At 38.0% G+C, this 15,805-nt stretch overlaps 2 protein-coding genes across 2 annotated transcripts in view; both read left to right on the top strand.

Annotated features, from left to right (window-relative positions):
- The window catches only part of LOC140246695 (MAM and LDL-receptor class A domain-containing protein 2-like), a 94,388-nt gene extending 87,967 nt beyond the window's left edge, over positions 1 to 6,421 (top strand). The window contains exons 73-80 of the mRNA XM_072326033.1: positions 5 to 95; positions 900 to 1,040; positions 1,762 to 1,959; positions 2,548 to 2,700; positions 4,225 to 4,365; positions 4,826 to 4,960; positions 5,575 to 5,705; positions 6,416 to 6,421. Coding sequence (XP_072182134.1) covers positions 5 to 95; positions 900 to 1,040; positions 1,762 to 1,959; positions 2,548 to 2,700; positions 4,225 to 4,365; positions 4,826 to 4,960; positions 5,575 to 5,705; positions 6,416 to 6,421 — 996 coding nt within the window. The remainder of the gene's footprint in view (positions 1 to 4; positions 96 to 899; positions 1,041 to 1,761; positions 1,960 to 2,547; positions 2,701 to 4,224; positions 4,366 to 4,825; positions 4,961 to 5,574; positions 5,706 to 6,415) is intronic.
- Positions 6,422 to 6,864: 443 nt separating this feature from the next.
- Positions 6,865 to 15,805, top strand: part of LOC140246694 (MAM and LDL-receptor class A domain-containing protein 1-like) — an 84,844-nt gene continuing 75,903 nt past the window's right edge. Inside the window, exons 1-8 of the mRNA XM_072326032.1 lie at positions 6,865 to 6,973; positions 7,646 to 8,052; positions 9,153 to 9,243; positions 10,111 to 10,248; positions 11,759 to 11,959; positions 12,992 to 13,144; positions 14,286 to 14,426; positions 14,893 to 15,021. Of these exons, the coding sequence (XP_072182133.1) occupies positions 7,648 to 8,052; positions 9,153 to 9,243; positions 10,111 to 10,248; positions 11,759 to 11,959; positions 12,992 to 13,144; positions 14,286 to 14,426; positions 14,893 to 15,021 (1,258 nt within the window). The 5' untranslated portion in view covers positions 6,865 to 6,973; positions 7,646 to 7,647. The remainder of the gene's footprint in view (positions 6,974 to 7,645; positions 8,053 to 9,152; positions 9,244 to 10,110; positions 10,249 to 11,758; positions 11,960 to 12,991; positions 13,145 to 14,285; positions 14,427 to 14,892; positions 15,022 to 15,805) is intronic.

Below are 15,805 nucleotides of genomic sequence, written 5' to 3'. Positions count from 1 at the left end.
ACAGGTGATCTTTGAGGCGTTCCGTGGTCCTGGCTTCTCTGGAGACATCGCCCTCGATGATATCATCATATACCCTGGAGTTTGCCCTCCTCAGAGTGAGAGGAAATAACTTTTTAATCTTTTAGGTTGTGGTATCGTGTGTCAGAGGTAAAAATTCAGGGAGCTGAATCAGTCCACAGGACAGAGATGCCATCTGTGCATTGTGGAGTTTTGTTTTGTTTTGTTTTGTTTGCTTTGCCAAATGTACTGCGGGTTTCATGGAAAATGCTGCATTTTTCCAAATTGTATTACTGGACATGTCTATTTCTGGAAAGATGAGTGGTCCATCCTACACATTGTTGTGAAGAAGTGGGTCAAAGAGCCATACAGAGTACCTCTTGTCATTTGCCTTGAATGACCTATGATCTGAGAATAATTGATTTATTCATGTGACCTGTTGTGCCATGCATAAATTTGATTATAAGTGGTAGGCAGGACATACATGTAATCAGTGCTGCGGAAGTAATCACAGATTCGTAGTCACTCTAGTAATATCTCTCTGTCAGCTATCTCAGGAACACACTGCCTCTCTTTGCTCCAGATTCATTTTTGTACATTAACATGCAGCAGGCTTCTTTATGATTGCAAACAGATGTTTCCATGTTTATCATTTTTCTTCTTTTTTTTGGTAGGTATTGCTGAGAAGGAGCAGTAACTTGATACATATTGACTCCAATCAATGTTGTATACCAATGTAATGTCTTCAAGTTATAAAAGGAAAATGTTAATATAAAGTCAGTGTGCACATATAGGTCAGGACATATCTTAAAACTAATGTCATACTGATGTACACTATTTCTATGCTTAGTGCTAAGGCTTCTTTTGATATTGACCTTTAACTTTTCACAAAATGTTTTCAGAGGAGTGTGACTTTGAGGTCGGCGGTCTGTGTGCCTGGAGCCAGGGAACAGACGATGATTTTGATTGGTCCATTGGTAGTGGTGGGTCTGCTGCCAATGGTACAGGACCTGGGTTTGACCACACGACAGGCACAGCAACAGGTATTTACTCTGCTATGCTATACTGTACTTTCTGATTACTTTCTTGTTAATGGTTCGTTGCTTGTCTTTAATTCATTTTAAACATTTTGCATAATTTGAATGTCTCTTCACTAAGGGTAACATGTTGTAATGAAGATGCAGATGAGTAAGTCACGTCAGAGTTGCCAAAAGCCTTGTCTTTGAATAAAGAAATGTCGTAGGCGTAGTTTTGCCTGTATGATGGCAAGAAAAATAAATCTTCACATTGTCAGCTATAAGAGGAAGGCAATGTTTTTCCTTGATTCCAGGAACAGGTTGAATAATCAGTGCAGCTGTATTGCCACAAAGAATTTTATGAAATTTTATGTTTACTCAAGAGAGATAAAGAAGTTGTGAAGAAGTTAGCAGAACTACTCCAGTCCATTCAATAAACATGAAAATGCTTGCACAGTAACAGTGCCCCATTGAATTGTTAGGTATTTGTGTAATAGGTTTTGTGAATAGTTGCATTTGTATAGCATCACTGACATTCCGTAGGATGCGGTTTTCTGTTATCGCAATCTCATCAGTGAATTCATTATAGATTGTATGATGTGCAGTGCTGTGCTTAAGGAGTTCTTCATTGTATTTGATACATCTACCTCTCTAGTAAGACTATGAGAAATACAGATTAATCACACCGTAATATTTATTCAGATAAACTTTATATTGTATTTCTCACATCTATGTTTCTTCTGCAAAGGAATGTTTGCCTATGTGAGCACAGCGCCCCCACGTGTCCCGAATGAGGTAGCCCGCCTGGTCAGTCCCCTGTACCAGCCTGTCACAAGTCAGTGTCTGGGTTTTTGGTATCACATTCTGGGAGTCAATGTTGGTTCCCTCAATGTTTACGTGTATGATGTCGTCACCCAAACCTACACTGTGATCTGGACACAGAATGGTAAGAGATACAGTCATTTGTGATCTATTTCTCTTTAACTGTTGGATTTATACAATGTCCCATTTTCCAGTAAATCAGTTTACAAGCAAATCTCATTGCCTTTAGCTTAATGATTATGTTCCAAGAGTTTTCAGTGTACACGTTAAAGGTTGCATCCCACATGTTTAATGGGACTGTTATGTATAAGTTTAATTCGAAGACTAGAAAATTACAAATTGTTTTGTAAACAGTGCTAAAAAGAATCTCTACTTAACAAACTGCTGGCAGAAAATGGATAGACTTCGCTTGCATTGAGTTTGTTGGCAATGCCATATCTTGGAGGCCAAAGATATTGCATGTGTGAACACTTCAGTTGATATTTAATGCAATTTTCCTTGGAGATTTTCACTCTGCAGAAGAGTAGTAGGGTTTCCATGGGCAACATGTTCAATGCATCTTAAGATGGACATGGTAACTTTATTTTGCATCTCTTTCAAAAGATATAAAATGATGATAGAAAAACACAAGGCATTTATCTTGTAATCTGTAAAGGAAAGACTTTTGTAATCAGCTTTACTGTTCATCACACTCCTCTGCTCACATCCGTAGGTCATGATGAGAATTCCTGGCACTTTGGTCGAGCCACCACACTCGCAAGCCATCCCTACCAGGTGGTGACAGAGGGTGCCCTTGGCTCAAACCCCGTCGGTGACATCGCTATTGATGACATTAAGATATCTGATGGTTCGTGCCCAAGGGCAGGTAGGTGGTGTATTTTGTTTTAAAACTTCCTATTAAAATGTAGAATTCTCTTCATAGGGTTTGGATTTTCAGTTTCACTATTTTGTTTTTACCTAGCTAGTTGTTGATGTTGCTGTTGTCATTGTCGTTGTTATTTCTTAACCTTTGCCGCTTTGTGACAGTTCTATGAAGCTGCATTTTCCTATTCATATCAAAAGTACATGGCAAAAGATTGCTAATAGAAAAAAAATACATGCATGTTGACTGAGTCCTATATATACATTGTGTATGTATATATATATATATATATATATATATATATATATATATACATATATACATATATATACATAGATATGTGACCCGCTACAACAAAATTATCCTAAAGTCGGGCAAGGGCGATTATTTGAAAATTGTATGACACAATTCCCAATTGATATACAATTGTATAACACATCTTATAAAAATAATCGGCTGCGGAGATATCGATGTTTAAAAGAGAGCATGTCGAGACGTCTGGTAAATCACTGTTTCGAGAAAAGCGCCCTAAAAGTTCTCCTTGCGATGCAATCACGACCAAGGGACACGCAAGTCAGTATTCACCACCGGACAATAGAAGTTAAGCCCTAGCAACCTCCGCAATGCTCATTCAAACACAGCGTCGGCGGTCTCCTCACCGACCAATCAGTGACTACTATTCCAGGAGAAGCGGCCGGGCATAGCGCACCCCGCCACCACGCACCAGTCGACTAGGGAGTGTGCGAGCTTCACGCTTCGGTTAGCGGCAAGCAGCAAACTGACCAATGAGATCACTCTGGTCGTTGTTAGGGGCGGAGCCTATCTGTGGCGCTCAATCCAAATGTTCGAACCAGTTTCTGCTTCGTTGAAACGCAAAAAACATGGCCCAGAAAAACGCTATTTTTTGGTCTTTCCTTTCATCATTTTGCTTCAAAATTTCAACAGATGATAGAAGACATGTCAGACTCTAATAATATGTCAAATTCAGAAAATCATAAGTTTTGACCAATTTTGATGCTCTGACTTCAAACTTGATTTTCACGTCTTTGACCGTGCACGACTTTAGGACCATTTTGTTGTAGCGGGTCACATATATATATATATATATATATATATATATATGCGATCATAGTGACACAGAAGGTACAGGTTCTAAGACATTTCATAAGCTTTTTCATGGTTTAACAAAAGTGTTACGGGCAAAAGAATGTGAGGGAGACCAGCTAGATCTTTTGGATCATGAAATAGTAAACACACATAGTGTCGTGGAGTTTTTTTTGTGGCAGTCAGCTAAGTTACTTAGCAGCAGTCTATTTAGGAGCTGTTGTGAAATGTTAGTAGATGTCATTTCTGTCATGGTAGTGCATGTTAGCACAAACTAAACTTAATTGTATATTTAGATACTGCAGTTTTCATCAACTTAGTTATAACAAGATTTCTATGCATTGATATTTTTCCTTCTTTTACAAGGAAGTTGCAATGATGAAATTTACTATTCATCCTCTGAATCTTTTGTCACATGACCAGGATTCTGTGACTTTGAGACCGACCTGTGCAGCTGGACCAACGAACGCACCCGGGATGACAGGGACTGGTTGAGGAACAATGGTGGCACACCGACAGACTACACCGGTCCCACAGTGGACCACACCTATGGCACAGCTCTGGGTGAGAATATACCTCTCTGATATACCTTCTGCGCATAATGTGTCTATATATGTGATGACGTGCGATGATACATTCGCATGCATTCTTTACTCTACATGCACAGTGTACGAATTGCAGTTCCCTTCATTGACTTAGACACATGCTGATCACTCAGTATTTAATAGCAGTCTTGATTGGAATCATGGGCATACATATGCTTGAGTATGTACATGTGTATACAATGTATGTATATAATTCGAACTATTGCATTACTATTCATGTATTTATATTCAGTGGTGGATCCAGGGAGGTATTATTTTCTTTTCTTTTTTTCAATAAACGAAATAAAAAAAAAAATGAAAATGAAACCAGGAAGTAAGACCAGAAATACCATTTGCGCCCCCTCTTTACGGAATTCCTGGATCCACCCCTGACATTGATATTACACCCAAATTGATTCGTTTACCCCCTCCCACTCCAGGAATGTATGTGTACTTTGAGGCATCTGACCTGGGGTCAGGGGTCGTGGCAGGTCAGACAGGCTGGTTGGTCAGTGAGCATCTCCCAGCATCCTCTGGATCATGTGTCTACTTTTGGTATCACATGCTGGGTGGAGGTGAGTGGTCAGTTAAAACAAGCCTTTTCCAGTATATCTACAATTGTATGTGTGATGCCACTGCGGAAGTACACTGTAAAGCTGTGTCGTAGTTTCATTATGAGTTTATATTTGTTTAGTTATCTCACAGAGCATAGTTCAGAGCTGCCAACTATTTTTTCTTTTTTGATGATGATTAAAATTTCAATCTATTTCATCAAACAAAACATATCACTGTACATTGTATTATTTTTTTGATCACCCCAATGTAAAATCTAACTTTAGTTTACATTCATTGTGAAAGAAAAATGCATTAACATATATTTTTTGTCTTGTAACTGCACAAAAACGAGGGTCATAAAGTACCTCAGAAATACTTACTGTTCAAAAAAAAAAAAAAAATCCATAATGATTGTGATTACAACATTACTGTGCATTCTGTAGTAGAATATAGTGTTGACTGTTGGCACTCATATATTTCATGCTGTACTATACACACAGTAGAACAGCCTGTATACACTTAACACCTGTACACAGTGAATCTACACTATACAATTTTTCAAGAAAATGGTGATGACCAGTCTACCATATTGCATTTCACTTATTTGCAACCATCTGTTCTTGTCCAATGACAGCCATTGGTCAGCTCAATGTCCATTTGCTGGACGAGGCCGGAGGTACTACCCTGCTATGGCAGAAGGTTGGTGCCCAGGGTGACATCTGGTTGAAGGGAGAGGTGGATATCAGTAGTGGGGAGGAGTTTCAGGTAAGGAAGCATAACATGCAATGTATCATCTACATTGAAGATATACTGTAAAAGTGGAAATTTTCGCGGTGTTGAAATTTTTGCGCATTTCGCACAACCAGAAAACTAGCGCGAAAATAAAAGCCCGCGAATATTTTTGCTTACCATATGTTCCTGTGTGTGATGTCTAGATTCCGCGGAATTAAAAACATGCGAAACTCTTCTGACCCGGCCAAGCGCGAAAAATTAGTCGCGCGAAAATATCCAGTTTTACAGTACAGTACTGTGAAAGTGGAAATTTTTGTGGAAATTTTTCTGCAATTAGGGCGACATGAAACAAGCTCCAAAACAATAGGCAAAAATAGTTTTGCTTGTAATATGTAATAACATTTTGTCACTTTGATTCCATAGAATTAAAGACTTGCCAAATTCATTTTTCCTGACTGAGAACAAGAAATTACTCATGATGGAAATGTTCACTTTTACAGTTATTAAGATGAAAAAGATGCACTTACAAATTGTAGTGCGTCTTTTTGGTTCATTATAGAAAAGCTTATAATGATTATTGAAATGTTTGTGTCTCTTTGATCAAATAGTGTCATTTTAGTATGCATTGGCAGAATAAAAACCTAGTGAAATTTGTTAAAATCATGAAATCATGCAAGTCTTTGCAGTACTATCACCTAAAAAGTTGCATGATCTTGGTCTCTGAGTGTTTGGGTATGTTCTAGGAGTAGTTTCACTAGAATACGAATACATAAACCACTACTATTGCACAGAGAGCAGATATGTGTGAAAGCCGTCAATGGGCTTTGATCACAACATTCATGTGGTGTTCACTACGTCTTCAATCATTTTGTTGTGTGAAGTGTCTTCAGATGTTTTGATGTATGATGTAGGAGTGTACTTTCATGTCATTGGACATATGAAATGGAAACGGCGTTCAATGAGTCTGTTTTTGCAGTTTTGATATACCACAGTGAGGTGTTCAATCTTGCTGCATTTCTGAAGCCTTTTGTCATAAATATAATGTTTTCTCACAGTGTAGTGGTTTGTTTTACAGGAGTCCCATGTTCCTTCACAGCTTGTTGTCTTTGATATGAAATGCATACAAACTGTGCACAATCTAAACATATTCTGAAGTGAGAATGTGATCTTTATTCTGTGAACATGACAGATTATTTTTGAGGGCACAACCACGAACGGCGTTGGGGGCGACATTGCCCTTGATGATATTGACGTGTCACCGGCTGTCTGTGGTGGAACACCAACAAGTGTGCCTGTCGTCTGTAAGTTAGTGCATCAAACAATCACATGTACAGTGTACCTACAATGTATAGGCAGATGAACCAAAAATATATTCAACCAGGTCATTGACACTGATTAAAAAAAAAAAAAAATTAAAAATGCCACTGTATTGTTTGAATTCAAGTTATTAAATTATAACCTATATTTGATAAGCACTTTATGAAATGTATTGCAAAACACACTAACATAAAAAAAGGTACATACGAGAAACAATTTAGTGTTATAAAATTGAAAAAATTATTTTATGTAGCATGCATAAAATACCACTAACAATGCACTATATATTATGCATTTAATATTATGATAAGCCTTCACACAAGTCCGACACCGTTGTTAAATGTAAACTGTCTAGTTTGGATGTTCTAGTATTTTTACACTTTCATGATCCTTAAGCTTGGCAGGGCTATAGAATTTGTCTGAATCTATTTTCAAAGACTTTCCACAAAAGATGGTAAGAACACAAGCCACCAGATTAAAACTTGTATTGAAAATTACAACAGTTTTCTGATCTTTAGTAGATATTAAAATATTGTAGAGTCTGAGCTGTCTTTGCTGTGTGTATGACATGTTAACTTCTACTAGACATTACAAGGCATGTTTAATGTATGGTTTGTATCCCTCTATCTCAACCCAACCTTCCCCCCCCCCCATAGCAATGGACTGTACCTTTGAGCAGGACCTCTGTAACTATGTCCAGCTGACGGATGATGAATTTGATTGGACGCGACACCAACAGGCAACGCCAAGCTCCGCCTCTGGGCCAACTTTTGACCACACCACGGGGTCAGGTTGGTACGTCTACATCGAGGCCTCGGGGCCGTACATGTCTGGTGACCGGGCCCGTCTCAGGGGCCCGGACCAGAACCCTACTGCCCAGGATGGATCGAACCCGAAGTGCCTGGTGTTCTGGGCCCACATGTATGGACCACACATCAATCGTCTCAATGTCTACCTACAGAGGGCGGGCCAGCAAGACGCGAAGATCTACACCAAGTACGGCACGCAGGGCAGTGTGTGGTTTAAAGCTGAGAAGGAGATATCTTCTGCATCTGCATGGAACGTGAGTTTTAAAAATCATATCTTTATCCTTATTATTTCCAGCTGTTGTCTGCTCAATTCAAGCCAAATAATTCCCCTTGGCTAATGCTGATAGGTTTCAAGTGGTCTATTTCTCAATAGAAATGCATCTAGAATCATATCACATACACGTATATACCTTTTTTTGTGTGTGTTTGTCTTCCCTGACCACAAATATCTTTATTAACTTGCCTTTGCATGAAAGTCTTTACTGTCATGGAGTTCTAGTCACATATGGCCTTGTTTGCCCTATGTTGCTCTTAATCCTGCATCATTTATTATTCAGCTGACAGTCTGATGTATAAATGTATGTGTATTTTTCTTTTTCCCGAAATCATTTTTTAATCTTTTTTTTTATTAGCTTTCTTTATCTTTTGGCCACATAAGTGAACATGTATGATTTCATTCTGTATGCCATTAAGTTTGAAGTCTGTATTCAAATCACTTGCCCAAATTTGAGCCACACACTTTAGCTCAACCTTTGATATGGGTGTTGTGCATTGGGTGTGTGTTGTGTATATTCACTTTGTTCTTCATACAAGTCAGTGGTAGACACCATGTTGAAGGAAAGTCTGTTCATAGTTTAGTGATATGAATTATGCAGTGTGACTATTATTTTCACTTATCTTGTTTTTTTCCACCATGCCCTCCTATTCCAGTACGTACTTATCCAATTAGATATTTACCTCCGCCAAGGAAGGAGGTTAAGTGATCATCGGCGTTGGTTTGTCTATTTACAAATAAAATGAGATATTGACGCAAGGAAGACCTCATTCAATTTTGGTAGTGATCCAGGAATTTTTGTGGATTTTTGAAGGATTTTTCATCTTTTGGCATCTAAGGTGAACGAACTTGGGCTTCAAGTTGTGTGTACTGGAGGTTTACATACATGCACTGATTCAAGTGTGTGCTCTGCTCGGGCAAGGCGTCGTGCAATGATGTGTAAACAAAAGGCTTCTATTTAGGGAAATTGCAAGGGTGGAAATGAGTTGCTGGCTTGGCAGAGGTCTGTGCTCTCCGACTGCTTTTCTAGTTTCTGATGTGTTGATCTTGGTTTAATGCATGACACTCTTTTTTCTACAGGTAATCTTTGAAGGAGTGATGGGTGACAGCTTCTTTGGAGACATTGCCTTGGATGACATTACACTGTATGATGGAGCTTGTCCACAAGAAGGTAACATGCACCAGTCTCTGTCCTACAGTGTATGTGTTGAAAAATCATGTGGCATTTAATTACATGAAGATAATGCTGCAGAAGATACACTGCAATAACGTACTTTCACCTGATCATTTACTGTTTAATTTGTGTTCCAAGATTGCTATTGAAAACCACATATAGCCCAAATTATCTGGATGTTTAGATTATAAGGGAATTACAGAAGAGCGTTCCACAAGATTTAAGATTTAAAGTACATGTATGAATTGAATAGAATCTATGGAAAAAAGCCCCATTAGACAAGTACCACAGATAGGGAGGATAATGAAGATAATGTAATTCCACATTATGTTGTCGATAACTTTGTTATATTATGTTGTTCCTTTGTCTTAGGTGCCTCATATCCCATTAGTCTAATATGCCCTGTACAATGTATGTTATGCTATTATGTGGTATGCTTGATAAATGTATGTCTATATCTTATATGTCATATGTCTTGACAAAATCTCACATTTCAAACCATTATCAAGGAGTGGTCCTGTTCAAATGATGAAAAAAAAAATGTGATGCTTGGTAATATGAGGGCAGTTTTGCTTCACTGTATTGTTTATATGTGCAATTCATTTGAAAATGGTAACTTTCATTTAAGAATTCTGTTTTTGATTCAAGAATTCTCTCTACAGTGTACATGTCTGAGGTTACTGCCTTATGATCCAGATCAGCCATATACAATGTAACACTGATTTGAGCTGTTTGCTCTGCTCCTAAAAGTGAACAATCTGTTTTTAAAAGTAAAGTCAGGACTACCTGGTAAAATTCGGAATAGTCAATGTGTACAGTACTGTATGTATATCTCATCATATGCTGCTTGTACATGTCGCACAGTGGCCTGTGATTTTGAGCTGGACTTGTGCAGCTGGATGCAGGATACATCGGATGAATTTGATTGGACGAGAGACTACGGAGGAACATCCTCCAGTAACACTGGTCCAAGTGTTGACCATTCCACAGGCACTGCAGAAGGTAATCACACATTGAATCACAAACTCTGTGTAGGTAAAGACACAGCGAATATCTTTCTGGGGTATTGTTCATTATTCTGGAGGTTTGTCAATCTAAAAATGAAACAAGGCTTGTTCTATTCTAAAAATCAAGTGAAGTTTGTCATTTCAAAAATGGAATAAAGTTTGTTTTTCTCAGAAGTATGTTAGTCTTAAAATAAAAAAAAAAAACATTTTCATTAACTTGAAAATGTACAGGCAGAGACATATCTCTCTCTCTTATGTTTACAATTGTTTGAAACTTGATTAACCCGTTGAAAACGATATGATTTTGCTACGACATGCATTTCCCATATACAGGTGACTAATCTTCAATGGGTTAAAGAGCAATGTTATGCAGAATGAAAAGAATAGATACATTTTGAATTTATGTAGTCTATTAACTCTTTATGTGCCACGTTCGCACGTCCGACTCAGTCGACGGCGTGCCAACTTTGCATGTTCTGCTCAACAAACAAAGCCGCTAAAACCAATCGATAAATCGCTAAACCCGTGGTACAATCAAAGCGTTTTTCGTGCTTTTGTTCCTCTCACATATACGGCTTGCATTCTATGTGGTGATTGACTATCAAGCGATGTTCCCAACTAAATTTGCGTGTACTTTCTAAGTTTCTGTCACTGTTTTATGTGCAAAAGTCATGCCTTTACGGTAATGTAGCAACTGGTAATTCAAAAGAAAAATTTAAAATAGAATTGTCATACATTGTGTATGGAAGCAAAGTTTTGCATTCTTCTTTAACTTTGCTCACTATTATGTCCAGCTTAACAGAAATTTGTAGAAGTTATACAAATTGGAAAAACAGAATTCTTTCTCAAAGCAAGACTATGTACCTTCGTGTCTCAGAATAACGTGGCACACAGGAGGTTTCCACCATGGCACATTAAGAGTTATAAAGGGCAAATTTGTGTTTTACACAATATTGCAATAAATACTTTGTATTCATTATTCATTGTAAAACTAGGAGGTCCTCTCAAGGATTGTACTCATCCAAGAAAGAAAAAAACTATCAAGTGCACCACAAGAGTGTTGATCTGTGTGTGGGTAGTAAACACAGGTTTACTGTGTACTGATTCAGTGCATGTACTTGAGTACCATTGTGAGTCGTAGATTAGGAAGTGTGATGCCATGTTACAGGGTGATCTGATTTTGCTATTATGCATTTCCCATACAAACCTGCCTGAGTATACTCGTAACTAGTCTTCAACAGGTTAACACTGCTCCATCAATACTGAAGTTTTGTTTTTCTATATTTTCGTACCTTGAAAATCGATTGAGTGTGTAAAGATTGATCAGTAATCTGTAATAAGCTTCACATGAATTTTAATTTATAAAAATAGGTGTATTTTCTTTCTATATGTATGTCTTTAGAAGGCTCTGATTAGCTTCACATGATTATATAAACTAGAAAAGTGCATTTGGAGCAGCCTGTATTATGTTGTGTGTGGTGCTCTCTGTCTCAACCCTTTCACAGGTTTCTATGCCTACATTGAAGTCTCCTCCCCCCGTGTCCAAGGTGACAGGGCACGCCTCCTCAGTCCAGTCTACTCAGACACGGACAACGAATGCCTCAAGTTCTGGTACCACCTCTATGGTGGGGCCATTGGTCAGCTGAATGTATACACCTTGGATCAGGTCACGGTCACTTACAGCAGTGCCCTCTTCAGCAAGTCTGGTAAGAACAGTGGATGGATTGGTTGGATGGTGGAATAGGATGGAGAAGATAAAATGATAGAATTCCTACAGAAGAAATAATGAAGGATAGGATTATAGAGATGAAAAAACAAGAGTTTTGACATATGGGGAATGAAGTTATTGGAAGTTGAAACTTGATGGATAGTTTGGAATGGAGGGGAAATGATAAGATAGCAGAAAAAAAACAACAAGAAATCAAGGAAAAAAGGAGACAGAAAGAAAGTAAAATATTTTTTCAATACTGTAAAAGTGGAAATTTTCGCACTGTTGAAATTTTTGCGCATTTCGCGCGACCAGACACTAGCGCAAAAATAAAAGCACACAAATATTTTTGCTTGCCATATGTTCCTATACTTGGTGTCTTGATTCCGCGGAATTAAAAACATGCGAAACTCTTCTTACCCGGCCAGCACGAAAAATTAGTCGCGCGAAAATATCCACTTTTACAGTAGTTGGGTTGCTGTCTGGTAAAACAGAAGCCACAACATTTATGAGAATGCAGTTATTGCATTTTTTTTTCAGAAATTGCACAACATAAACATACTGATGTAATTGTGTATGATCCAAGGATGCCTGTCCTGATTTGATCCTTTGGGATGATTTAATATCACATGAAGCCAGAGTGATCGCAGGTAAAGTCCTTCAGCCTGTACCCAGACAGGATTTAGAAAGAGAAACATGGATGTCTTTGGTTTTGATCATTTATCAAGCAGTATCCCAAGAAGCCAACTATTGCTTATGTTCAGGATTTTGTACTGTTACGAAAAATGATGCTGATGCGTTCCCACAAATTGTATTATTTGTTTCATACAACTGTACGTCTATTTCAGGAAAGTTAAAAATACCGTTTTTTCCCCAACAAAAATATGCCACCCAGCCTTCAGAATACTGCAGTCCTGTTTACAAGGTTGGCATTCCTGAGGATCATCATTCTGTGATGGAACATGATTGATGTCTGCCATCATTTCATTCTCTTCATACATTTCTTACCTGTAATGATTCCATTTGATAGGTCCATCTGAGGATACTTGGCGCTTTGCACAGGTTGACGTCTCATCCCCCCACCGCTATCAGATCGTCATGGAGGGTGTGAGGGGAACCAACGTCGGTGGCGACATCGCCATCGATGATATCGAGATTGTACGTGGAGCATGTCCAAAACAAGGTACGTTGTACTTAGTTCATTCTTGCTTGAATTAAACTACTTTATGCTCATTAGTGGAAATCTTGCTCTCCCTGTAGATTTAGTATTTATAACACATAATTATGAACAATGTGTGGGTGATATCAAGTATTGAATTTACAGGTGTATTAACCACACTTTGTGTGTTTGTGTGTTTGTTTTTTGTTTTTGTTTTTTGTAATGAATATCCACTCTAAAAGTTAGTATGTGTGAATAGAAGTAGAAAACTTAGAGGAATAGTAGGATAATGAAAGTTTGAGTAAATTCATTTAAAAAGGTTTGAGGTTTGGAATGCTGACAAACTAGACAAACCTCCAGTGTGCAGTGAATTTTTCACTTGATTTTCAAGTTTCTTGGCAAGGTGTGCTGCACACATTTTTTTCTCCAGATTCTTAGCATAGTGAAAGATGAATGAGGATGAAATTTGACTGAATTGAGTAAAAGCCTTAGATCAAATTGTTGTCTTATGTACATCTTCAATCTATAAATACATATAAATCTACATATGAACTATTTGGCAATTCATATTGTGTATTTTGAAGCATTTGTTGTTGTGGTTGTGTTTTTTTTTTTTTTTCCATTGAGGCTGGAATAGTCTTTTCGCAATATGGCTTTGAGGAATAATACCTACAATGTAGGCTTGTCAGACCAATGAATGATACTCAACAGACTACTTGTGGAAAGTTTAAAGGGATGGTATAGTATTGGTTGAGGTGAGGATTCAGCTTTAAACTTTTTGCAAGATACTTAGAAACCACCTTATGCAATGTTAAAAAGCATACAGTTCTCAGAAAGTTTACTTGATGAAAATTGGTTTCAAAATGGCTGAGGTAGCCAAAAACAAAGTGAAACAAAGTGACCTTGATAAAAGGTGGGTCCCACCTCTTATTAGAATTGCTTTGTTTTGAGTATCTCAGCCTAAACTTTCATTAAATAAAATTGAATTCCTCTTAGAATTATCTGCTCTTCGATATTTCATAAGAGGTTTCTCATTATCTGAACAATCATCATCAAGCAAATGTTGGAAATCTGAAGCCCCATGTCAAATGAAACTGTATTATCCCTTTAATGTTTATTCTGTCTCCATATCATGCTAACATTTTCTATGTTTGATGTCCCCCAGGAGCTTGTGACTTTGAGACTGGTCTCTGCGGCTGGTCCCAAGAGCTGACTGCTGACGTGTGGGACTGGCTCCGGACCAGTGGGTCCACCCCCAGCTCAGGAACAGGTCCTAGTCAGGACCACACTACAGGGACTGGTGCAGGTGAGGGGACCATCTTTTATATGACATGGAATTCGGGTACCACTGGCATGAAAATTGGACACAAGTAATGTTATTTTCGTATTGCAGTTACAGAAAAAAAATTCTCTATCTGGGTTAATTTGTGTTAATGTTTTTCCCCACATCTTATGTAGAATGTATTAGGAGATTATTTCTTTCCACATGTGCAAAATACATGTAGTTATAAGTCTAAGGTAACCATACATGTATGTGATACTTGTCTTTACATAAAAGCTGAAGGAGTTATGATGGAAAATACTCTATGTCTCTGCAATTCAGGTTTGAATGAATGGGACCACCTGCAAAATAGAAAGTGGAGCATTTGAATTGAAAAGTTTGAAATTTTCTTCGTTGTTAGTGTAAAGCCCTCCCTTTCTTAGCTTGTAGGGTTACCAGTTCTGGTTGATGCTTGTCATAAAGAATTTTGTTCTATGCATCTGCTGGCCAGGTTTCTATCTCTACTTTGAGACATCTCACACCACCCTGATCCCTGGGGACAATGCCATCTTGGTCAGTGAGCACTTTGACCCCGCCCCGGCAGCCTGCCTCAGCTTCTGGTATCACATGTATGGTACAGGTGAGATCTTCTGACTTGTATTACTATGACCTGTTCATTCTAACTGTGGTGCTGTTTGTGTCATGTACTGTATATTCAGAAAGTTATGATGTACATCAGCAAAAAGACTTTTGATGAATTCTGGTTCTAAAATGGAAGTATCGTCTTTTGAAATGTTATGTGTACGTGTATGTTTTAAATTGAAACGCATAGTACATTAGCAAACCATAAGTATGCTTTCCGTTTGTTTTTGAAGTGTGACCACGTACAATTCCTGAAAGATTAACAAAATGCTTCTGCAACATGGCTGTCATTACTAAGACACCCAACAACTCAAGCGTGCTGTAAGTTTATAGAGTAGCATGTTAGCTTTCCACTTTCTAGAACTCTCATCACGTGTGCCTGTACTTCATGGATAAGAATCTGTAGCGTGCAATGTCAAAATGGAATTCGCTCTGAGATAGTACAGCAACATGCATCTTTAATTTATGTTAAAGGTAACACATTACAATGTAAGTCCATGGTTTATTTTCCATCAGACATTATTACATTGTATTTTGTGCGCAATAAATTTGCAACTCTAAATATTACCACATTTGTAATATCGGACGAAGATTACATTAAACTGTTTTACTTCAATGAGTTTGCACAGAATTGGACACAAATCTTGAAATGTGTCTTTTGCATAAAGAAACATAACTTGAATCCTGTGTGTGTTGTAAGCTACATGTAAAGGCTCAAACCAGAATTGAGCTACATGTACATGTACTTAGAAGCTTGCCAGAATTCTGCAACCAAAATAATT

This window comes from Diadema setosum, chromosome 3 (assembly GCF_964275005.1).
Source record: "Diadema setosum chromosome 3, eeDiaSeto1, whole genome shotgun sequence".
In the NCBI taxonomy this organism is placed as follows: domain Eukaryota; kingdom Metazoa; phylum Echinodermata; class Echinoidea; order Diadematoida; family Diadematidae; genus Diadema; species Diadema setosum.
The sequence above is the reverse complement of the archived record's forward strand: the minus strand, read 5'-3'. Positions and strand labels throughout refer to the sequence as shown.